Source organism: Zalophus californianus, chromosome 4 (genome assembly GCF_009762305.2).
Source record: "Zalophus californianus isolate mZalCal1 chromosome 4, mZalCal1.pri.v2, whole genome shotgun sequence".
Taxonomy (NCBI): domain Eukaryota; kingdom Metazoa; phylum Chordata; class Mammalia; order Carnivora; family Otariidae; genus Zalophus; species Zalophus californianus.
In genome coordinates this window covers 114,910,707-114,936,690 of record NC_045598.1, presented here as the reverse complement: position 1 = coordinate 114,936,690, position 25,984 = coordinate 114,910,707, and the positions used below count along the sequence as shown (strand labels likewise).

The 25,984-nt window shown below is 37.9% G+C and overlaps 1 protein-coding gene across 3 annotated transcripts in view; it reads left to right on the top strand.

Annotated features, from left to right (window-relative positions):
- OPRK1 (opioid receptor kappa 1) overlaps nt 1-24,853 on the top strand; it is a 30,505-nt gene extending 5,652 nt beyond the window's left edge. For all 3 annotated transcript variants that reach the window (XM_027599830.1, XM_027599696.1, XM_027599775.1), the window contains 2 exons: nt 10,305-10,657; nt 20,792-24,853. In XM_027599830.1, coding sequence (XP_027455631.1) covers nt 10,305-10,657; nt 20,792-21,324 — 886 coding nt within the window. In that variant the 3' untranslated portion in view covers nt 21,325-24,853. The remainder of the gene's footprint in view (nt 1-10,304; nt 10,658-20,791) is intronic.
- Nucleotides 24,854-25,984: the final 1,131 nt, after the last annotated feature.

Below are 25,984 nucleotides of genomic sequence, written 5' to 3'. Positions count from 1 at the left end.
AACTGGGTGGTTTAAGCAACAGAACTTATTTTCTCACAGGGAGGCTAGAAGTCCAAGATCAAGGTGTTGGCAGTGTTGGTTTCTTCTGAGACCTCTCTCCTTGGCTTGCAGATGGCTGTTTTCTCCCTGTGTCCTCACAGGGTCTTCCTTCTGTGTGTGTCTGAGTCCTAATATCCTCCTTTGATACAGACACCAGTCAAATTGGATTAGGGCCCAACCTCATGACCCCATTTTACCTTGATTTTTCCTCACTTTGCCTCTTTGAAGGCTCTATCTTCAAATACAGTCACATTCTGAGGTACTGCGGTGTTAGAACTTGACCGCATGTATCTGAGGGGACATAATTCAGCCCTAATCACTGCCAATCCCCTTTCTGTTCTCCTTAAGAAAACACTCTCCTCAAGCTTCAATTTTCATGATAATTATGTATATATGTTCTCTTTAATTTGAAGAAAACCTTTATTCTTGTAAAGGCATGCTTTTTTTAAAGTTAAATGTAAGGATAAACAAGGAAAAAATATAAATAATAACAAAAATAACAGGAATCAAAATTACTTGGTTTTTGGTCTTAAGTTTTGCTTTTTGCTTTTTTCATTAGTTTTCATTAATTCACTGCTACCACAATAAAGACCTCTAGGGGGTCAGTTTTCTGCTACCGTTGCCCTGAGAGTAGAAGACTTATGCTTACCTGTAGTTCAGCCTGGGCAGTGTTGAAATTTCCTAAGAGGGGCAACTTTATAAGAGGCTTAGGCAAAAACAAACAAACAAACCAAACCAAAACAAAACAAAACCACAAAAATACTCTGGAAATGTTTGCATTTCCTGAACTCAAATTTCTTCTCCAAAGGCAGCTAACTCACCCAAGCTTGCTGAGCACAGAAGTTGTTTTTTGCAAGGGTACTTGTTTTCTTGTTCATAAATTGGGGGACAGAGTGTTTCTTCTCCAAGCCACTGACAGAAGTCCCACTCTGCGGAGACCATCTTAGGTCACATTGCATATACGGACTCAGGTCACCTCTGAGTTAGTCTGGGCCCCATGGCTGAACTTGTGTCAGTCCCAGGAAACTGTGTGGCTATCACAAAATTGGGGAGATATGGGAAGAAGTGAGGTGACCAATCAGAGTGTCTGATGCAGTGCCTTCCTCTTTTCCATCCAGGGAAAAGTATCTGTTTCTTCTAGAAGTTCTCGTTGCAATCACAGCAGTTTCTCTCAAATGTCACCATAGCCTACCTTGGATAATATCGCCAGACTATACCTAGCCAGGCATTGAAGAAAAGGCAGAGGTATATTGGTATAACTAACCTTGTGCTGCTCCCTTTCTGACATCCATCTTATCTCAGGCTTTGATTGAAAAATATGTTCTGATTTATCCTGAGTCCTCTCTTGGAGTCAATGTTGAACATTTCCTTAAAAGTAAGCATAGTGAAGATCCCTCCAGAAATTATTTTCAAAAGTGCCTATCTTGCACTTCTCCAAGTAATTTTATTATTTCACAAGCTCTTAAAAGAAAGAATTGGTTTCATTGCAACTGGTGATATGGATTAGCAAAATAGAACTATTTTCTTCCCCGTGGAACATATGATTGGAGCTGAAATCCAAATCCTTGTGTTTCAGAGATCAGAGACTAACCAGCTGCATCCCCCCCGCCACAAAAAAAAAAAAAAAAAAAAAAAAAGGAAAAGAAAGAAAGAGAAAGAAAACCAATTTAGTCATCAGGCATAGAGCTCCTAACCTTTAACAGACTCTAGGCAAAATTGTAGTCTTCAAAATCACTTCTTGATTCTGTTCATTTTATGACACTTTACAATTTTTCCTGGTGCCTGCCTTTGAATTAGTTTTAGGGGGGACTTATTTCTGGCTCGGAGATGGTTGCCCCTCTCCATCAATCATTCAGCTGTATCTCTTGAGTAGCAGTATCTTCTTTTGAACTGTGCAGTTGGCACTTTCTTCACTCCAGATTAACTTCTGGATGCACTCAGTTGTCATTGCCCCAGGGTCTCTGTCCTAAAACTGTATGGCTGCAGGACAGTCTTTTTTTCTAAGGTTTGGCTTACATGGTTTTAGTGGTGTAAGTAATGCAGGCTCAAAACTGTATTAACAAAAGATTTATTCCTCCACAGAAAATCAGCCAACTTTTCTTTGTTTCTTTCTTTGGAGGGGATACTGGCTTATGTCTGAGATAAGGAACACTGATGTAAGAAAGGAGATTTTAGGAGTGGGAATAATATTGTAAAATGCTTCTGTGTGTGTGTTTAAACACTTACCCCTTCTCTGATCTAGCAAGTCAGAATATAGATGAAAGATGAGAAAAACAGAAAGCACGTGATGAATATGTGATGAATTGAGAGATCCCAAAGGACTGGTCTGAAGGTGGGGAAGGGAGCCTTCAGATTAACAACGGTTAGAATTTCAAGAATTTACAGACAATGGGAACATTTTTCTGAGCTCCTACTAAGTATTAACTTACTAAACTTCACAAGACAACTAAACTCTCTCTGCTTACCATGTTGCTTTCCACCCAGTGAAGGGACCATTTCCTTCTGATAAGAGTGCAGAGTGGAAGGATAATCTTGTCTCCTCTCTACCAGCATCCTGCGGCTCCCTTCGCTATGTCAGTTTTCTGTATAAAATTGGAAAAATCATTTAAGGTATCTGTGTACTTCTAAATATCCAGATAGTTGAAGGCTGAGAAACAACATGTCAATCACATGAGATTTGTAATTTTTCTACTGGGTGTTGTCAGGCATGATAAACACTCACCCTGTGCGCATAGCTGAATACACTAGAACATTCATCCTGGGTGTCAGGACCATGCCTACAGAGGACGAGCAGGTCCTGGGCACCAGCTATTGCAGTGAAATCACTATTCTGCATTCTCCCCCCACCTGCATGGACAACCTGCTCCCCATGCGATGCAATACATGACCACCATTCTGGCTGTACATCACTGCCAGCATGATCACTGAGGCTGTGTCAGTTGTGGAACTCAGGGACACATTCTGGTCCTCTGTTTTCTCTATAGCTTTTGCTCTTTGCATATGGGAGATTAATTCTGGGGAACTGAAGGGGCCTGCCTGACATCTGAATGAATCTGTGGATTCACATAGTGAATGTGAATATAGTGAATGTAGTCAATTGCAGAGTCAGATCACTGGAGAAACAATGAATGAATTTCCTTTCCTTCCCTTAAAAATTAATAAGCTGGGACACCTGGGTGGCTCAGTCATTAAGCGTCTGCCTTCGGCTCAGGTCATGATCCCAGGGTCCTGGGATGGAGCCCCACATCAGGCTCCCTGCTCAGCGGGGAGCCTGCTTCTCCCTTTCCCACTCCCCCTGCTTGTGTTCCTTCTCTGGCTTGTCTCTCTCTGTCAAATAAATAAATAAAATCTTTAAAAAAATTAGTAAGCTATTGCCCCTTAGTAAAGAACCATAATTTCAATGGTAAATAGTCCAAAAAGACATAGTAACTTAATTTTGAGATGAACTGGAAGTTATCTGGAGAATTAATGAAGCAAACTCATTATGTTTTCGAATAAATTCTTCTGAAAATTCACATCAGTAAAGCCATCATTTCTGATCATTTAAAACATAAAATCTGGGATACTCTGTATCTGGAAAACATGCCCAGGAAAATGAATAAATCATGCTTGTTGACAGCGCAGAGAAAAGAGTGTCATTATGCTAGTCTTCCACTGTTGGTTTAAAAGGACTGCATTTTCCCAGGTATCATAGAAATTTCCTTCTATTGAGCTTGGTGTGTTGGGGGGGTGAGTGGCCAGCTTCCTGTGGGTCAGGAGCGTTTGGTCACAACCAGGACCAAACAGTGATTCTTCAGGTGTATTCTGTTGGCCCGTAGGTATTTGCTATACTAAAGGGGTCTATTCAGAAAAATGACCACTAGGGTGCATGTTTGTTTGTTTGTTTCATTCTGTTGCAGCTGTGGTTTGATGGCTACAGATTTTACTCCCTAATGTCTCACTAATTTGTGGTCTCAGGCAAGCCATTTACTTCCTCTTTACTGTTTCCTCACCCAAAGAATGGGTATTGTTTGTGGAAAAACTGCAACACTATATATAATGTACATGACAGCCTTTGTCCGTGGATGGGCAGCGTGCTAGTGTTCAATATTAGTATTCCCTGACTCATGCCCCATTCCCTCATATCAAATGTTTTTTTTACCCTCATGATATGTATTTCATCACACTTATCAGAATGCTTTTCAATCCTTAGCTGCTGTAAGGAGCAGAACTCACAGAATCACATTATTTCTCTAAAATTTCTGCCTCCTTAAGAAACTTTGGAATGACAGCCCTGAATTCCTTTACTGATTAGCTATGGACTCTGAGAACCCCTGAGAATCATCTCTAAGACTGCTTGCTCTTCAGAAGAATTGGGGGCAGTGGAATCTTATGGGACTGTCAGGCAGGGTATTAGGACCGGGGCAGGTCGTTAGTGACCACAGTAATGATACTAGCAGCAACCTCAATGACTGTGAAGGCTGGCATCCAGTGAGCAATCATCAAATACCAAGTCCTGTGCTGGATACTTTGAGGGATTGTCTCATTTAGTCATCAAGATAACTCTGCCAGATAAAGTTCCCAAAACAGAGTTTGTCCCATAGTAAGCCCTCAATGAACACTCCACATGGTTTTGCCTTTTTGGTATTCAAGGTCCTCTGTGCCCTGACACCCCTTTTTCCAGCTCAGCCAGGTTCCCATTACTGTAGCCATGAAAGCCTCTCTCTCCAAATCCTTCTCAAAGCTCAAGATCCTGTCCAGGTTTTGTGTTCTTTACAATGTGTCCTGATCTCTTCACTACACGCTGATCCTGCCCTTCTGTCTATTCCTCTAGTTCACGTTGTAATTTTGACTCAGTCGGTTGAAAATTTCCCTGGGTCATGGTCTGTATATTGAGTTTTTCAATCATCCTCAATGCCCAGTATATTGCTGTATATGGAGCAGACACTTAAAAATGTGTTGAAATAATGAAATGATGAAGACAGGGGAGGAAACCTGACTATAACCAGAGAGAAGAGAGGGTGTGTGTGTATTGTCAGCATGGGGGACAATTGCAGGTAAGAGCTAAAAATAACTTTCCAATAAAATGGGAAATATGTATGTATTTAAAGATATATGGTGATTACCCATCAAGATTATGAGTTTATTGTGCTGTCATAAAGCTAAAAAGGATCTCCTGATTAAAGAAGCATCATTTAAATTTAAAATAAAAAAGCACTCAGACAATGCACCTCAACAGCAAGAGATGCTAATAATTCAAGAATGAGCTCTTCTACCTGCACAGTGTCTGAGCACAGCAGGCACATGGGAAGGACGGGAAGATGTGAGACTGCTGTGGCTCAAGGTCAATGTTTTCCCCGCTGGTGCCTCATTTTTCTCCTGGCAAGTGCCAGGCTCTCCCAGAAACCCTGCCTGGTGACATTGGTTCCTGATAGCTGAGCAGATAACCTTGTGCGCATATGGCTGCCAATCCAGAAGACACCCCTCAGTTCTCTGTAAAGAGAACTCCAGTAGGAAGGTCTTGAGTTAACATATGATGAGGAGCATTTCTTACTCCTGGAGACACCCTCTGCCATGTAGCCAAGCGCTGACCTTCCTCACGGCCGGCACCCTGGGTTCTTTGGTTGACCTCTCTTCCTGGCCTGCTCCTGGCATCCTGTCTGGTACACCTTACCATCGTTTTCAGGTTTGTAACATTGACAAGTGTAGAGAGGACAGCCCCACAGACTTTGCTCTTTTAGTGCCATATGCCCCTGTGGTGTGTACGCTAAAAAGTGCAACCACTTGCTGTCAGCCCACCTCCAGCTTCTCCACACGAGCCAAATCTTCCCACCCACATGGTGCCATTTTACTTGAAATACTTGCACATTTTTGTAAAGCAGGGTGGATGAAATGGAAAATCATTTCATATCTTATCGTAGTAAGAAACTGTATTTTTTCTCCCCTCAGGGGACATTTGACTGAAAGGACTAGCTACTATCTCCTTTTGATTAAATGAACAATACCAGAGTGCTAAACAAGACTGTCTTTGAGGGTGAGGGTCTTACTATCACACTTTCACAGGATCTGGTCCAGTGTAGTACATAAAAGACCATCAGTAAATATTTGTTGAACTCATAGTTTATTCACTAGTTTGAATTATACCGGTCAGTTCTTTCAGTGTGGTAGGTTTATAAGTATGTGTCTTCCAGAACCCTGGGAGAAGGGCCTTGCCCTGCTGCCCCTTCCAGATCATCCCACCGAGGTCCACCTTTGCCAACATTAGAAACAACACTTTAGAGCGCCTGAGTGGCTCAGTCGGTTAAGTGTCTGCCTTTGGCTCGGGTGTTGATCCCAGGACACTGGCATCAAGTCCTGCATTGGGCTCCCTGCTCAGCGGGATGTCTGCTTCTCCCTCTGCCTACCCCTACCCCCCTGCCCCTGCTTGTGCGTGCTCCTGCTCTCTCTCTCTCTCAAAAATAAATAAATGAAATCTTTAAAAAATAAATTAAAAAAAAGAAAAAGAAACATCACTTTACTCACCTGAGTCTAACTTGCTTCACTAATATTAGGGAGAAGACATAAGTCTCCTGGCTAAACTCAAGGAGTTGTTGTCTCAAGAATCAGATAAAATACATGGAGGTCAAAGCATTGGTCTTTGTAAGTTACACAGTGCTGGGGGGCTTTAAGAATGCAGAGACTGGCATCCAGCACCCAGGTTTGAGTCTTGCAATGCCGTTTATAGCCATATGACTTTGAGAAATGCACATAACTCCCCTGATTCTCAGTGGCGTCACCTGTAGAAAAGGGATACTGATACCTACCATGTGAAGTTGTGGTGAGGACTGACTGGGATAAATATGTGGGATGTACACAGAGTCTGACATAGGGAGTGTTAGAAATAAATGGTTAGTAAGATCATCATAATTAACATGAACCATCTCAAAACAAGAGTGACGCCCTGACATCGGGATCCTGGCAGATCCAAAGGTCTCCATGAAAGGAGGGTGCAGGTATGTCTCTAGGTCTCTGGTAAGTGAGGGATGGTGACAGTGGTAGCTCCTACATGAATGGTCTGTCCAGAGCTTGTTTCTCTGGGACAAGACCTTTGCTACAATTAGTATAGTTAAAATTAGTGTAATTTGTAGACATTTCTGTTATAGGAGCTCATCTCTCTTATTGTGAGATCTGATGACAGAATTTGAATTCTTTATAAGTTCAAGTCTTAAGCAATTTCATATTTATTTTTTAAAGTATTTTTGAAAAGCTAGGAGAAAATTGCTCATCATTTTATGATTAAAGATGCATATTATATACATATTTTTGCATCAAATTTTTATTTACATTCTAGTTAGTTAACATATAGTATAATATTTGTTTTAGGTATAGAATTTAGTGACTCATCACTTACATATAACACCCAGTGCTCATCACAAGTGCCCTCCTTAATGTCCATCCCCCATTTAGCCCATCTCCCCACCCACCTCCCCTCCAGCAACCCTCAGTTTGTTTTTTATAGTTTAGAGTCTCTTATGGTTTGCCTCCCTTTTTTTTCCTCTGATTGACTTACTTTGCTTAGCATGATACACTCTAGCTCCATCCACAATTGCTGCAAATGGCAAGATTTCATTCTTGTTTATGGCTGAGTAATATTCCATTGTATATATATACCACATCTTCTTTATCCATTCATCAGTCGGTGGACACTTGGGCTCTTTCCATAATTGGGTTATTGTTGATAAAGGTGCATATTATATTTTAGCATAACTCATATTTCATTCCATTCACATTCTTCTAGCATGTAAGGTCACAGGCATCATTTTTACTATTATCTTTCATATTCAAGCTGAACCATGGCTCTAACTAAAAACTAGGTTCCTTTTTTTCTTCTTGTGGTGACTGATGGCCACATATATAAGGGAGGGAGAGGAGTTGAAGACCATAAAACAAATTAGACATATTCTCTGGATTAGGGGCATTCCATTAACTATCTCAGGAGCTCTATGAGATAAACATTATGTTTCCCATTTTATAGTTGAGAAACTGAAGCTCATTTTTAGTGACCTCTCCAAAATCTTACAGTTGGAAGGAAAAATAAGGACTAGAACCTAGGTCTACCCAACTGTATGAGACAGGGAATGTGGGTCTAACTTCATCAAGTAAGAGGAGAGTATCAGGGTCACTAAATATGAGAGCAGAAGTCAAAGGTACTGCCCGCTACAATCTTTGTTAATATCAGGGATTCTTGGAGAGAAAGTGACAGAATAGGAGGTTGGCTTATAAGATGTAATTTTCAAACATAAAACCATACCTTAAAGAAGACAACATTTGAACAGATAGCATTTCAGTCTTGCTCACCGGAAACATTTTCTCTGTCTCGGTAAGTGGACTTCCCTAGTTATCTGTGCCTTTATAATGCCTATGCTCTGAGCATTGGCCATATACATTTAATCACTATTTATTTATTTAAGAGAGAAAGAGCACAAGCATTGGGCGGAGAGGCAGAGGGAGAAGCAGGCTCGCCACTGAGCAGGGAACCCAACATGGGACTCGATCCCAGGACCCCGAGATCATGACCTCAGTCGAAGGTAGACGCTTAACTGACTGAGACACCCAGGCACCCCACATTTAATCACTTTCTAAAACTTATAGATAGGCCACTTAATAATATTTGAGTGAAAATTGTAAAGGTAAAACATAACCTATTTTAAAATAAACTCCTCATTCTCCACATTAAAGCAGTCTTTAGATAGCAGAGCATAAAAATGGAAACCCACAGATACTGACTCTGTGCCATTCTGTACCATCTCTTCATCCAAGCACAGACACATCATTTTCTAGCAAGAAGAAAAGAAGGGAGGATTTGGGGGGAGGGTGAGTGGGATGCTGAGAGTAAAGTGTGATCTCGTAAGTCACACATTTTGAGTCAGGTCATCTACTGCCTTTACCTTGGGTACAACAATTTGGTTTTATTATCTTTATGTGACAGGACCTGAAACTCAGAAAATCATACACTGAATCCAGACTCTGGATGATCTGACTTCATAGAAGTCCTGCCTCCCAGGAGAGCGAAGGCTCTTCTGTCACTACATGTTTTAAAAGACATTTCTCATGTAGAAATTTCTGTATTGAAAGACATCCTAGCAGGTATCAGTAAAAAACATTGATATTGATTTTATAGCCAAAGCAGTAATTTTCCATAAGACAGTTCCTTATACGTGACCTTTAATAACAGTCAAAGCCATAACATTAAGAAGGTACGTGGGGCATGACTGAGTTAATTACGATAAGGTCTACAAATCCGAGGTGTATAGAAAGTAATTAACATGGATTTTCCCTACATATTCAGAGGCATTTGGCCTCTGAAAACCTGCTGATACTGTTTGGAATGTTTCATGCCCTATAGATCCCTCAGGGAGCATTCTGTAAGTAAAACAATCCTCTTAATTCAGTTTTAGTTGAAAATGGAATTGTTCTCAACTTCATGTTATAATGGAAAGAATAATTTGGGCTTAAAGGCAATGTTTTTGACCTGTTTTGAAAATTACTGTCCCCTCAGTTGGAAGAGGAAACAACTTATGTGCTTTAAAAATCTCTCAAAATGAAAGTAAAGAAAAACTGAGTTATTTCTCACCTACTGTGCTAGATTACATTTAGTGCTGTGATGTGTATAAGGAAGAACTCAACCTGCTTTATTTACATAATGCATTTAAGATGAAAAACTAATGGCACACTGGCAAACAAAAATCAACAAACTTAGCTGTATTTTAGCCATTGAAATTGAATGTATTTTAAAAATGAAAACCATTTCAAATTTTCAAAAGATGTAATTACAGTGATGGATTTCTCAAAATGACCCTGAGGAAAAGTTGAGTAAGCTTTATCTTTGTTTTACACAGGGAAAGGGAAGTAATAAAGTATGTAAAAAAATGCTTAAAGGCAAGCAACTCCAGATAGGATTAAAATGAATTGTCAGTCACAAAAGAAAGACCTGTATTATGTGTAAGTCTGTCAAAAAGATCTGTATGTATATTTATTTATCTATGCTATTTTCTTCCCCTTTTTAAATTTAAATATATTTTGAACAAAGCACTAGAATAAAAGCTAGTCAAGTCAGAGATTTTTGTCCATTTTTCCTACTACCCTTAATAACTAGAAGAGTCTTTTATATATTAGATGCTCAATAAATATGTAAAGAATAAGTGAATGAAAAACAAATTTAATAATTCAAAGGTTGTTACAAACACATTTACCCCATGGACTTGACATAAAGTTGAAGAGAAATGATCTTGTTTCTTGTCTTTTAGATACACAAAGATGAAGACAGCAACCAACATTTATATATTTAACCTGGCGTTGGCAGATGCTTTAGTTACTACAACCATGCCCTTCCAGAGCACGGTCTATCTGATGAATTCCTGGCCATTTGGGGATGTGCTATGCAAGATAGTCATTTCCATTGACTACTATAACATGTTTACCAGCATATTCACCTTGACCATGATGAGTGTGGACCGATACATTGCTGTGTGCCACCCTGTCAAGGCTTTAGACTTTCGCACACCTATGAAGGCAAAGATCATCAACATCTGTATTTGGCTCTTATCGTCATCTGTTGGCATATCTGCAATAGTCCTTGGAGGGACCAAAGTCAGGGAAGGTAAGGGCAGTCATGTTCATCTCATTTTTAACCACCCTACTTCTAATTATACAAACTTTTAATTTGCAAGTGAGTAGGACACATATCTAGGGGAAAACCCAAAAGCCAGTGGAAATATAATGCCTAAATCCATGGAAGATGAAAAACACAACAGTTTTGTGCTTTCCATAGCTAAACATAGGATGGGATAAAGACATTACCCAAACACAGATGCCCAACCTATCTGCTATTCTGGAACTGCTTATCAGAATCTGGAGGGGTGAGGATGAAGCAGGGAATCATAGGCAAGTAGATTTTTAGAATACAATCCATTGCATGCTGGCAATTGTAAGATACACCTAATCCCTCCTCTTCTTTCTCCCCAAAAAAGGACAGTAAATCATCAGAGACCTATGCTGGCTCTTTACTCTTTTTCTTTAGGGGTTAATCTCCATGTTACTATCATAACAACTTCATTTGGCTGTAGGACATTCAGAATTGGGTTCACAGATGGATGACAGTACACATGAGCAAAACTTAGATTTTGGACATACTAGGTCTTACCCGATGCAAACAGGATATTTGATGTTTTCCCAGTGTTGCTACGCTAGTGGTTCTCACCCCAGGCTGCCTGTTGGAATCACCCGGGCACCTCAGAAAATACAGATGATCCTTGAATAATGTGATGGGCACCAGCCCCATGCAATCAAACATCCTTGTATGACCTTTGACTCCCCCAAACTTAACTACTAATAGTCTACTGTTGACCCAGAAGCCTTACTGAAAACATAAACAATTGATTAACACATATTTTGTATGTTTTATGTTTATATGCTGTATGCTTACAACAAAGTAAGCTGGAGAAAAGAAAATGTTATGAAGAAAATCATAAGGTAGAGAAAATACATTTGTAGTACCGCTCTGTAATGAAAAAAAAAATCTGCGTATAAGTGCACCTACACAGTTCAAACCCATGCTGTTCAAGGGTCATCTATATTGCTGCCTGGGTTCCCCCTGGAGGCTCTGGTTTAATTGAACTGAGGCACAGTCTGTGTATCAAGATATTTTTAAAGATTTATTTATTTATTTTTGAAGGAGGGTGGGCATAGGGAGGGGGAGAGAGAAACCCAAGTGAACTCCATGTTGAGCATGGAACCCAATGTGGGGCTCAATCCCAAGATCCTAGCTGAAACCAAGAGTCAGATGCCTAACCATCTGTGCCACCCAGGCACCCCTGGGTGTCAAGATTTTTAAGATGTCCCCAGGTGACTCTGACCTGCAGCCAGGGTGAGAACTACTGTTGCAGCAGTTTTGCTTTACTAGTAAAAGTAAAACTATGAAAATATCTTTGGTCTTAGTAGAAATTCATTGGGAAGAGGGGAGCAGAACTTTGGACTTCATAAATGCTATTTATTGCTGTAGCAGTTCTCCAAAAGGTCTAGTTTGTTAGGGAGGCTCATGATACCTATAAATACAGATAATTGCATATGTGTAGTAGGGACCTACCAGATCATAGAAAGGGCAGGTGCTAAAATCATAACTTATCTGGCATAGTCCACATTTGTAATGAAACACAGTCTTTTCGCTCTTAAACTATAAAATGAATTTCCAGCTTAGCTGTGGAAGGTGTTAAGCTATAATACTTGGTAAATTTTAAGATATGCCAATATTTATCAGAGAAGCATTTTAAAATATGATTAATTACACACAGGATTTTGTTTCTTCATGCATGCAAAAAATGGAAAAGTTGCAAGAAACTCTTTCTAGCTTAGGGTGTTGATACTTAATAACTGGATTCAAGAGGAGAGCTGCATATTCACCATGAGGACTAGAAGAATAGGCCATGTAATAAAAGAAGATGGCGATTTTACCCAGGGCAAATGAAGAACTGATTTTGACATTTCATGACATACTTGCAGACTTAGCCACTACACTCCTCTAATCATTGTCAGAAAAATGACATCCTAGAAGCAATGGATTTCAATTCAGTTTCTGAAAGACGAAATGAAGATTGATGTAGGTTTTCCAGGAAGAAATTGCTGTAGATGAATGTGTGCAGATGCCATGAAAGAAAGGATCCACTAGTGTCGGGAGATTGTTTCTTTTATTTTCTAAAGCAGATTTTGTTTATATGTTGAAAGGTTGTCTCTGAACCATTTAGTACGCTCATTTTTGAGTGCTGGGCGACAAGTCAATTCTTGGATGACCAAGAGGAGTATTGGAGTATGCAGAATAGCATCAATAGCAGTAAAACCTATGCTGCGTAGTAGATCTACAGAACTTTTTTACTTGTGTAATGGTACTCTTTGACCTTTGCCTCCCATCCCTCCTGCCCCAAGCTGCTGGAAACTACAGTTCTACTCTCTGCTTCTATGAGATTCCATGTATAAGAGAGATCATATAGTATTTGTCTTTCTGTGTCTGGCTTATTTCATTAAGCATAACGTTCACCAGGTCTCTCCATGTTGCCACAAATGGCAGCATTTCTTTCTTTTTAAAAACTGAATAATATTCCATTGTGTGTGCATATATACACACCATACACCACATTTTTTTTATCCATTCATCCATTGGTGGACATTTAGGTTTTTTTCCCCATATCTTGTCTATTGTAAATAATGCTGCAGTGAACATGGGAGTGCAGATATCTTTGAGATATTGATTTCATTTCCTTTGAATATATACCAAGAAGTGGAATTATTGGATTATATGATATTTCTATTTTTAACTTTTTGAGGAACCTCCATATTGCTCTCCATAGTGGCAGCACCAATTTATGTTCCCATCAACAGAGGTTCCCTTTTCTTCACATCCTTGCCAACACTTATCTTTTTGTTTATTTTTGATAATAGTCACCCTAACAGGTATGAAGTGATAGCTCATTGTGGTTTTGATTGGCACTCCTCCAATGATTAGTGGTGTTGAGCACCTTTTTATAATCCTGTTGGCAGTTTGTATGTCTTCTTTGGAGAAATGTCTATTTAGGTTCTTTGCCCATTTTAAAACAGGTTATTTGCTTTCCTGCTATTGAGTTGTATGATTTCCTTATATATTTTAGATATTACCCCTTATCAGATACATGATTTGCAAATATTTTCTTCCATTCTGTAGGTTGCCTTTTCATGTTGTTTCCTTTGCTGTGCAAGAGGTTTTTTTGTTTGTTTTGGATTTTTTTTGTTTTTGTTTTTGTTTGAATTAGTTTGATGTGATCTCATTTTTTTTATTTTTGGTTCTGTTGTTTGTGCTTCTGGCGTCATATCCAAAAAAAACAAAACAAAACAAAACAAAACAAAACTCATTGCCAAGACCAGAAGCTTTTCCCTTATGTTATCTTCTAGAAGTTTTATGGCTTTGTTTACATAAGTCTTTAATCCATTTTGAGTTGTTTTTTGTGTATGGTGTAAGATAAGGGTCCAATTTCATTCTTTTGTGTGTGGATACCCCATTTTCCCAGCACCATTTATTCGAGAGCCTGTCCTTTCCCCACTTTCTATTTGTGGCACCCTTATTGAAGATTACTTGACTGTATATGTGTGGGTTTATTTCTGGGCTTTCTATTCCATTCCATTGGAATATGTGTCTTTTTTTATGCCAGCAGCAGACTGTTTTGATTATTATAGCTTTGTAATATAATTTGAAATTGGGAAGTGTGATACCTCTAGCTTTGTTTTTGCTCAAGATTGCTTTGACTCTTCAGGGTCTTTTGTGGTTTCACACAAATTTGAGGATTGTTTTTTCTTACTTTTGTTTTGAGAGAGAGAGTGAGTGAGTGCGGGGTAGGGAGAGGCAGAGGGAGAGGGAAAGAGAATCTGAAGCAGGCTGCATCTCAGTGTGGAGCCTGACATGGGGCTCAATCTCACAACCCTGAGATCATGACTTGAGCTAAAATCAAGAATTGTACACTTAACTGACTGTATCACCCAGGCGCCTCTGAGGATTTTTTTCTATTACATTGAAAAGTGCCATAGGGTTTTGATAGAGGTTGCACTGAATTTGTAGATTGTTTTGTGTAGTATAAACATTTTAACAATATTAATTCTTCTGATATCTGATTCATGAACATAGGATATCTTTCCATTTATTTGTATCTTCTTAAATTTCTTTCATCAATGTTTTACAGTTATCAGTATACAGATATTTTATATTTATTTACAGATTTATTTCTAAGTGTTTTATTCTTTTTGATGGTAAAAAATGGTATTGTTTTATTTCTTTTTCAGATAGCTTATTGTTAGTGTATAGAAATGCAACCAATTTTTGTATGTTGATTTTGAACTTTTGAACTTTGCTCAATTAGTTTTTACTAATAGTGTTTTAATGGAGTCTTTAGGGTTTTCTATACATAAGATTGTGTCATCGCCAAACAATTTTATATCTTTCTTTCTGATTTGGATGCCTTTTATTTCTTTTATTGCCTAAGTGCTCTGGCTAGGACTTCCAGTAATATGTTGAATAAAAGTGGTGAGAGTGAGCATCTTTGCTTTGTTCCTGATCTTAAAGGAAAAGCTTTCAATCTTTCACCATTGAGTAGGATGCTAGCTGTGGGCTTGTCATATATGACCTCTATTATGTTGAGGTACAGTCCTTCTATACTTAATAGTTGAGAGTTTTAATCAGGAATAAATGTTGAATTTTGTTAAATATTTTTCTGCATCTATTGAGATGATCTTTTGACTTTTAATCTTTCATTCTATCACATTATTTGATTTGTGTATGTTGAGCCATACTTGCATCCCAGGGATAAATCCCACTTGATTATAATATATGATTCTTTTCATGTGCTATTGAATTTTGTTTGCTAGTGTTCTATAGGACTTTTGCATCTCTGTTCATCAGGGATATTGTGGTATGCTTGTGGTATCAGGGTAATGCTAGCCTTGTAAAATGAGTTTGGAAGTATACTTTCTTCAACTTTTGAAAAAGTTTGAAATGGATGTTTAAATATCCTTTTTAAATGCTTGATAGAACTCACCAGTGAAACCACCTGGCACTTGGTTTTCCTTTGTTAGGAGGTTTTTGATGTAGTCTCAATCTATTTGTTACTGGTCTGTCAGATTTTCTATTTCTTTATGATTCAGTCTTGTAGGTTGTAAGTTTCTAGGAATTTATCCATTTCTTCTAGGTTATCCAATTTGTTGGTATGTAATTGTTTATAGTAGTCTCTTATGATCCTTTGTATTTCTGTGCTATCAGTTATTATGTCTTTTCTTTCATTTCATCTTTTCTCTTTTTTTCCTGTCTAACTAAGGGTTTGACTTTGTTTACTTCAAAAAGCCAACTGTTTTTTTCTACCATTTTTCTGGTCTCTATTTCATTTATTTCTCTTTTTTAAAATTTTATTTTATTATGTTATGTTAGTCACCATACAGTACATCATTAGTTTTTGATGTAGTGTTCCATGATTCATTGTTTTTGTATAATACCCAGTCTCCATGCAATACATGCCCTCCTTAACACCCATCACTGGGCCAACCCATCCCCCCACCCCTCACCCCTCTAATACCCTCAGTTTGTTTCTTGGAGTCCATAGTCTCTTACAGTTCATCTCCCCCTCCGATTCCCCCCTTCATTTTTCCCTTCCTTCTCCTAATGTCCTCCATGTTATTCCTTATGTTCCACAAATAAGTGAAACCATATGATAATTGACTTTCTCTGCTTGACTTATTTCACTTAGCATGATGTCCTCCAGTCCCAACCATATTGATATAAAAGTTGGGTATTCATCCTTTCTGATGGCTGGGTAATATTCCATTGTATATATATGGACCACATCTTCTTTATCCACTCATCTGTTGAAGGACATCTCAGTTCTATTTCATTTATTTCTGCTCTGTTCTTTATTTCCTTCCTTCTACTAACTTTGGGCTTTGTTTGTTCTTCTTTTTCTAGTTCCTTAATCTGTAAAGTTAGGTTATTTATTTGAGATCTTTCTTTTTTCTTAATGTAGGTGGTTGTCACTATAAACTTCCCTCCAAGAACAGCTTTTGCTACATCCCATAATTTTGGTATATTGTATTTCTATTTTTATTCATCTCAAGCATTTTTAAATTTTCCTTTGATTTCTTCTTTGACCCATTGGTTGTTCAGGAGTGTATTATTTAATTTCTACAGATTTGTGAATTTTCCAATTTTCCTCCTGTTTAATGTCTATTTTTATGTGGTCAGAAAAGATACTTGATATGATTTCGATCTTCTTAAATTTGTTAAGACTTGCCTTGTGGCATAACATATGTTCTATACTGGAGAATATTTCATGTGCAATTGAGAATAATGTGTATTCTGTTTCTCTTGAATGAAATGTTTTGTATATGTCTGTGAAGTCCATTTTATTTTTTTAAAGATTTTATTTATTTATTTATTTATTTTGGTGGGGAGGAGCAGAAAGGGAAGGAGGGGGAGGAGAAAAGACTCTCAAGCAGACTCCACATTGAGTGCAGAGACCCACACAAGCCTCACCAGATCACCCATGTGATCATGACCTGAGCCAAACCAAGAGTCAGATGCTTAATCTACTGAGCCACTCAGGTGCCATCCCCCCCATTTAATTTATAGTGTTGTTCAAATCTGCTGTTTCCTAATTGATTTTATATCTGGATGATTTATCCATTGTCGAAAGTGGGATATAGACGTGCCCTATTTTTGCTATTTCTGTCTCCCTTCAGTTCTGTTAATACATGCTTTATATATTTAGCTGTTCCAATGTTGGGTGCCTGTAGATACTTAAAATTGTTACATCCTTTTGATGACTTGGTCCTTTTATCGTCATATAGTGACTTTGTTTTTCTCTTATGACAGTTTCTAAGTTGTAGCCAGTTTCGTCTGATGTAAGGACAGCTACTTCTGCTCTCTTTTTGTTTCCATTTGCAAGGAATATCTTTTTCTATCCTTAACTTTCAACTTATGTGTGTCATTAAAGCTAAAGATGCATTCGTTTTCCTGAAAGAGAACATTTAATAAAAATGGTGCATGTGATTAAGAATTCCTCATATCAGTGAGGTCATGTGATACATGTCTTTCTCTGATTGACTTATTTCACTCAGCATAACACCCTCCAGTTCCATCCACGTCGTTGCAAATGGCAAGATCTCAGGAGTGGTTGGGGGTGGGAGGGATGGGGTGGCTGGGTGATAGACATTGGGGAGGGTATGTGCTACGGTGAGCGCTGTGAATTGTGCAAGACTGTTGAATCACAGATCTGTACTTCTGAAACAAATAACGCAACATATTTTCAGAAAAAAGAAAAAGAAGATAACAGGAGAGGAAGAAAAGGGGAGTATGTCAGAGGGGGAAACGAACCATGAGAGATGATGGACTCTGAAAAACAAACTGAGGGTTCTAGAGGGGAGGGGGGTGGGGGGATGGGTTAGCCTGGTGATGGGTATTGAGGAGGGCACGTTCTGCATGGAGCACTGGGTGTTATGAACAAACAATGAATCATGGAACACTGCACCAAAAACTAATGATGTAATATATGGTGATTAACATAACAATAAAAAATTAAAAAAAAAAATAAAATAAAAAAAAAAAATGGTGCATGTGGACTTGAATTTCCTTGATGATTGCCTCAGTACTCTCCTTTCTCTTTGTTGGTATAAGCTTAGCTTCACTGATATTTCTGGAGGATATTTCTAACCCTATCACTGAATGTTTTGCAAAGTCTTGTAAAAGTAGCTGTAGTTGATTATTTCACCCATTCAGCAAATATTTATTGAGCTCCTACAACATGCAAGACAATTTGTTCAAGAGGAAGCTGATTAAACATCAGCTCTTATGTTGCCTTACCTATCTCAGCAGATTGCTCTTCCATAATAACTACTGTAATCAGTCCCCATTTTCAAGGGTTTCCATGTGGTATTCATTTATTCACTTATTTAACAATTTGTACTCCTTAAGCACCTTATGTTCTTATTTAACGGTTTGTATTCCTTAAGCATCTTATGTTCTTGCCACCCTATGTGGCAGGGATTATATGTTGAATAAAGCAGGCTGGTTATCCACCCTAAGGTAGTTTGCATTCTGGATGGAGAGAAAAATGCCAGGAAAGGTAACATTATCACAGAAGAGCTTCTGTCTACCTTCTGTCATTATATAATGGTTAAAAAATAAGTTGAGTATACTATATAGAGAGAATAAAGTTGCAAGGGAGAGAACTATTTAAATGGATCAGCCTCTGTATAAATGTCTCTGATCTGACATTTAAGCTGAGGCCAAACTCAAGAAAGAGACAATGTTGGAATACAAAAAGTTAAGCATGGAAAAGACAAAACAAAACTAAACGTGTTCCCTACCTTCAAGGAGACTAGATTCAATAGACAAATCAAATCCAGAGTAGTATATTTTTAAAATCAGATTTTTCACAATGTGCACCTGTCAAAAGTTGTTTAATACTTTTTTCAATGATTAATATTGATGATTTAAAAAATGATTTTAACTGTTAATATTCCCATAAACACTAAAAGCACAGGGGCGCCTGGGTGGCTCAGCCATTAAGTGTCTGCCTTCGGCTCAGGTCATGATCCCAGGGTCTTGGGATCGAGCCCTGCATCGGGCTCCCTGCTCTGCAGGAAGCCTGCTTCTCCCTCTCCCACTCCCCCGCTTGTGTTCCCTCTCTTGCTGTGTCTCTCTCTGTCAAATGAATAAATAAAATCTTTAAAAAAAAACTAAAAAAACATTAAAAGCACAAATTTAAAAAGATGCTTGTTTGTTTCTAAAACTCTTCATAGTAATAGTACTTTAAACAATGATTTTTTTAGAGAATCAAAAATTCTGAGTTATTCTGGAAGTTTGCATTTACTAATGAAAGTTTTGATCTGGTATCTAGTTTATAAAAGAGAGGTTTCTAAGGTAGTCATCTTTATTAATTGGGCAAAATAATTATATTCTTTGTATTGTAAGTATGTCTAATTGAAAGTCTAAGATGGTACATTTGGTTTTTACTAAGAGATATTTGATTAAGATCACATAAATATGTTTTAGAAAATATAAATAGAGCTGTTTCACTACTTAAAAATATTCTTGTCCTATTTTTGAAGCAGATTTTCCTGATATCAGAAGAAAATATCATAATAAAAATTATGCTCTTCTTGTTGCTCATGATTACTTTATTGGTAAGGAAAGATCAGATTAGGACAAAGAGTTTTGCCTGCTGTGAGCTCAATGACCTCTCAGAGGGAAGAGGAAAAAATGTGGACTGGTTGATGCTTGGGGAGGAAGGGAGCCCCAGAGGGATGAGCAGGCCCCCAAGGAAAGTATCAAAAAAGTGCTTATACTGGGTCTCTGTTCTTTCTGGTCTCTGCTCTTTCCAGTATGAAGGTCACTCCAAAGAGAATACTATCCAGCAAAGAGAAGCAGAGCAAATAACATAATTTTCCAAGTAATCAAATAAAGTATTTGTTTTATCTGTTACATAGTCAGTGTTGGTAAAAATGAAAAATGTGTCTCACTTATGAATTTCCTTGATGATGGTGCTAATAAGGATGATTTTCTTCCTCCTTTTTCTCCCTTTCCTTGTTCGTTTTTTTTTCTTCCTCCTTCTCTTCCTTCTCCAAAAGTTTACTCATGTTTCAACAACACCCTTAATCAATTGATTCCATTAAGTCACAACTCCTGGGTCATATTTAAACACACTTTGTACAAATTTTTACTGACCCACATAATGCTTTCTTGTAAATCACTTGATGTTTTGAGACAAGTTGGCTTTTGCTAGACTTGGAATATTTAGTCATTTATTACAAATGGACACTAGCTTTTATTGTCAGAGCCTTAGGTCTGGGAGAATTGTTAATGAATGGAAATGTACGTAAGGGCTTATGCTATATTACCAGTTTAGCTCTTCTGAAAGTCATCCACATTAAACTGGTTTCCACAACTACATAATTCATATTGCTAGCTAGTAATATGTATTTCATAGCACTGCGTATGTTACCAATAAATGGTGACTTTCTGGCTTCATTGATCTAAGCACAGATAGGATGGTTAATATTATACATAGCATTCATTCCTAATTTGGTCATCTACTTCAGGTAATATCATCTCACCATAATTGGACCTTTGTACCCAAACATATTAAAACTCACTTTTAGAATACTTTGCAGCCACAGTAATAAGAAAATATTTTCTTTTTGTGCTTTCATTTGTTTTGTTCACCTTGTCCAGATGTGGATGTCATAGAGTGCTCCTTGCAGTTCCCGGATGATGATTACTCCTGGTGGGACCTCTTCATGAAGATCTGTGTCTTCGTCTTTGCCTTTGTGATCCCTGTCCTCATCATCATCATCTGCTACACTCTGATGATCCTGCGCTTGAAGAGTGTCCGACTCCTTTCTGGCTCCCGAGAGAAAGATCGCAACCTCCGTCGGATCACCAGGCTGGTCCTGGTAGTGGTGGCAGTCTTTATCATCTGTTGGACCCCCATTCACATTTTCATCCTTGTGGAGGCTCTGGGGAATGCCTTTCACAGCACAGCTGCCCTTTCCAGCTATTACTTCTGCATTGCTTTGGGTTACACCAACAGCAGCCTGAACCCCATTCTCTATGCCTTTCTTGATGAAAACTTCAAGCGGTGTTTCAGAGACTTCTGCTTTCCAATTAAGATGAGGATGGAGCGACAGAGTACTAGTGGAGTCAGAAATACAGTTCAGGATCCTGCTTATGTGAGGGATGTTGATGGGATAAATAAACCAGTATGACTAGTCGTGGAGATGTCTTCTTATAGTTCTTCAGGAAGAGAAGAGTTTAATGATCTCGGGTTAACTCAGATTAGTACTGAAGTCTGAGATGGAAGGTAGAATTTTTAACAAACTTTTAGAAATCTCATGGTCTGAAATCATAAGATGCAGGCTGTTAGCCACCCAGGTCAGTGGAAGCATCAAGGCTGTAGGGATGGAGTATAAAAGATTCAAGTAAGAAAATACAGCCCCTTTATAAGGCAGGGAAACAAGACTGATTCCCAGTTCCTTTGATGAACAAAGAAATAAGCCTTTTTCTTCTGGTTACCTAGATTTAGTCCAAGACCCATCTGCTGTGGCCTTTCCATGCAATGTGGTTCTAAAAGCTCTGTTTAAAAAAAGGACAAGGAAAAAATTCTTGGTTTCAGAGCATAGTAGGTGTCCAATCCAGATGCTTTACATTGACAACAACCTGAATAAAAACAAGAACCATTTCCAGGGCATGTGCCCAGCTCACTTTATGCTACATGGATACACATTTCATGTGGCTGTATAGTGACGATTCTGACTTAAGTATGGGTTGGACCCACACCTGAGGTATCTGATGTTCATGTGTAATAGGAAATTATCTTGATATTTATGAAGTTACTTAAACATGCAAAAGGTGATTTTCAACATAGTTTAATTTCTTAAAAGGCACAGTTTGTTTCACAGCATGCTATTCAGATAAATAATTTCATGATAAAGCATGTCCTGATGTCAAGAAATATAAAGCGGTTTAAATACCACTGAAAGTATATGTATTTCATCTGTAAATAATAGTATATGTGCAAATAAGGACTGGGCTTGCCTTCCAGTCAAGCACTTTCCCGAGGACACATTAACAATATTGCCTGAGTTATTGACAGTTGATGCAGAGACATTTTGTGGCAACATGAGTTTCTTTCTGGGAATCGGTCACGCACCGTCTCTTTCAGACCCCTGAGCACCATTTAGGCCTTTAGTGGTGCTCTTAAATCATGTGTTAAACAACCACAAAATATTCACTCATTCCCAGGTTATTGACTTGGCAGAATCTAATTTATATGCAGCATCCTTCATGCATATATAGCTGTTACCAAATTTTCTATCTGTGGAGGGAGGGGGTTTTGCTCACGTTAATCTTGGGCTAGGATTTTGTGGCTTTTGGCAGGAAGTAGAAATGTTCCTAATTGTGGGCCGAACAAGGACATTATGTCACCCGTGGTGCTTGGACATACCTTGCACTGTGTTCTGCGAAGAGCATACTAGCTGAGGATCATGCCACGAGTAGCACATTTAGGATAATTTTGCTAAAACTTCCAGATGATATTTTAATTCCCTCATCTTTCCCCTGAAACTTATGATTTCAGAGGTAATGGCTTTTTTTTGTAATTTGCCTGGGCAGAAGAAAGGGATAATTTAGAAATAACCCCTGTCTCCTCTTCTTTAAGCCTATATGTTATCAAGGCAGCACCCCCTGGACTTTAATGGGAAAATCAAATTTATAGACCTACATCCTCATAGACATCATTACATCTCTAATTTCTGTTCCCTGTGTACTTTCTGTCTTGTGTATATACTCATTCCTTTTGGAAACAAGCCTTGCATTGAAGGCTTTATATGTGGCTTCAGAATTTTACTATGATGATGTTTGTCTACATTCCAGATTTTCATGGCATCTAAGAGATGATTTACGGCAGAAAGACAAAGTTCTTCTGAATGAACCCAAAGTGCTCTTTTGAGCATTTCTAAAATTTCAGTGATTTTCTTTGGTGTCCAAAGACACCAAATTGTATTCTTGTATTCTTGTATTCTTATAACTAAATGTAAATAGGAATAGCTTAAATATTGGTCGGCACTCATCCCATGGTTAAAAATCTTGGCTACCATATAGAAGGGATATTTATATAGAGAGTAACTTCAGGAACAAGACCTACTGATGTGAAAAATATACAAATCTCTTTATGGAATGGTAAGACCCAGGAGATTTTCTTGATTCTTATGCAGTGCACAAATATACAATCATGGAATAAAATTATAGTAATTATAGTAATGGGTTCTCTTTCACTTAGCACCCCATGTGCCCTTATGGCATCTGTTGCCATTATTGGAGTCTGAACTTTAGCCAGATTATCCTGCATGTCTTTATATCTATGTTTGCAGCCCATGGAGAGAGAGAAGTAGTTGAGTGCTCATGAGGTGTTCTAAATTCTCTGTTATTATGGGCACCAATTTCCCTAAACTGGAGGAAGATAGAGTAGCTTTGTTATTTTAGGGCACTGCTTTTAGGAATGAAAAAGTGAGTCATATATGTTAGAGAAAATACCACTTACACAAAAGTATTCATTTGTCAAAAGTGTGTATGTGTGCACACGTGTGCATGCATGTGCGAGTGAGTGTGTGTGCATAAGTATGTGTGTGTGCTCATGTGGGCATGCATATGCGAAAGTGTGAATATATGTTTTCTGTGTGTGAATTGTGGGTGTGCATGCCTGCGTGTGTGTGTGAATATATGTGTGTGATTATGTATGTATGCACATGTGGGTATACATGTTTGTGTATGTTAGTTTGCATGAGTATATGTGTGTGTGCATGCATGTGTGAGTGTGAGTAAATGTGTTTACAAGTGTGTGATTATGTGTGCACATGCATGCATGTGTATGAGATGATGTATGTTTGTCTGTGTCCCATGTCTTGATATTCCTGCTCTCTCATCACAGCAAGGAGGGCACACTGTTTGCTGTGTTTCTTTGAGACCAGAACTGTGTGTATTGAAACTCAAGATCAATTCTACATATATTCCATCCTCCCACCCTGGTGACTTCTGGAAGATAAGAGCTAGTGAAGGTCATAAAAAGATACAGAGAAATGAAACAGCCATGCAGGAGGCAGCAATGAGGGTGAAAACCCATAATTCTATCTGGAAGGAGACTGGCATTAGTGTCTCAGAAATACTCTTAAGAATCTAAAATCATCCCCTATGCAAAGAGCTTAAGTCAAAAATCAAAGCATAATGCTACAAAAGAAACACAGTTTAGAAAGTTAGTTTTGAAAAAAATCAAGGAATATTTACATAAATCTTAAGAAAGTGGTTCCATTCTATGATGTATTACTGAGAAACACAAGTTCTTAAATCTGTAGAACCATTATCGGACAATTTATAGATGTTTCGTTTAGTATTAGGATGTAATAAAATGAATAACTGGAATAAAAGGAATACATTTTATTGGTATTCCTTATTGGCTGGCTTTAAATTAGACCTTTTTAAGGAGAAAACTATGACAAGGCTGTATGTCTATCCAATGAGATTTATTTTCTAAATAAGAACTGTTTGGAAGATTCAGGATAAATATGAAAATCCTATCCCAGAAGGACATAAACCTGTTTGCCCTGAGGCTGTTTTCTTCTCTGAAACAAAAGTATACTCATATATTCTTTATTGTATATATTTATATCTTGTAATTTTGGAAGGTGATAATTATGCATTGTATATAAGATTGTCTGTCTTGCAATAAAATAAAAATTGCACCTGCTCAAAACACAGCAGTCAATTACTGTGGTAAATCATTTATTATTTAATGGCTTTGATGATGCTGTACTTCAGTAAGAACAATGTTACCTGTTTCTCAAAACTAAAAACAGTCTCTTTGATTTTTCATCCATGACAATCTCGTGGATAATTAACGGAAAGGAACAAAACATATAAGGATCTATAAACCATGATGCTAAATTCCAAAACCTACAATCACTTAGGAAAATTCGCATCTTTCCACAGTTATGCTGTCAAGATCCCAGAATCAATGTTATACACAGCCTTCCCTATGGAAAACCACTTTTTCATTATGGAAAATATTCAAAATTCAAAATGAAAATTTCCCATCAATAAAAGCATAAAGAAATCACACTCTCCTGCCCCTCTTCCAAAACAATATAACTACATTACCACCATAAATTACCTGTTTCTAAGCCTCATGGTATTTGTACACATAGAGAGTAATTTAGAAACCGGTATCTTGACAAAAGAAGGATTTTTTTTTTTTTTTTGGTAAATAGAAACAAACAGGGAAGGGAAATCAAAGAGGGACTCCTCTTTCTAATTGGAGAGAACATACTTGCAGGTTCTACTTTCATTTAAAACAGCAAATTTCTTGTTACAAACTTTACCTTTGATAACTCAATTTCATTTGGGATTGCATATCAAGTATAAATTGGACTGGAGAGAAATCTATGCAGCAAATTTTAGGCATTATGATATCTTCTCTCTGTAATTAATTTGCTGCACTGTACATTCCTACAGATAGTCTCGAGGTTTGTAGAAACTAGTTGATAACAATAAAAAACAAATATTATAACTAATTTTTTCAATAATTTGCTTGAGAGGATGCTCGATCATATTTGCATCAGGAATTATGCCAGATTCTGCATAGATAAACAAAACAGACACAATTTTGATACTTATGTCTATGGAAAACAAGCAATTAAGGAAATAATTACAATGTATTGCAATGAGAGCACAACTTAGTGGATACAACCTATTCTAAAAGGTTTACCCATCTTTTTAAAATGCTTTATGTATGTCTATACACTGCACCTGAAACTACTAGAAAAGTTAGAATAACAGTATTCTTACATATGAAGATAGTTAAAATGGCAACTAGTA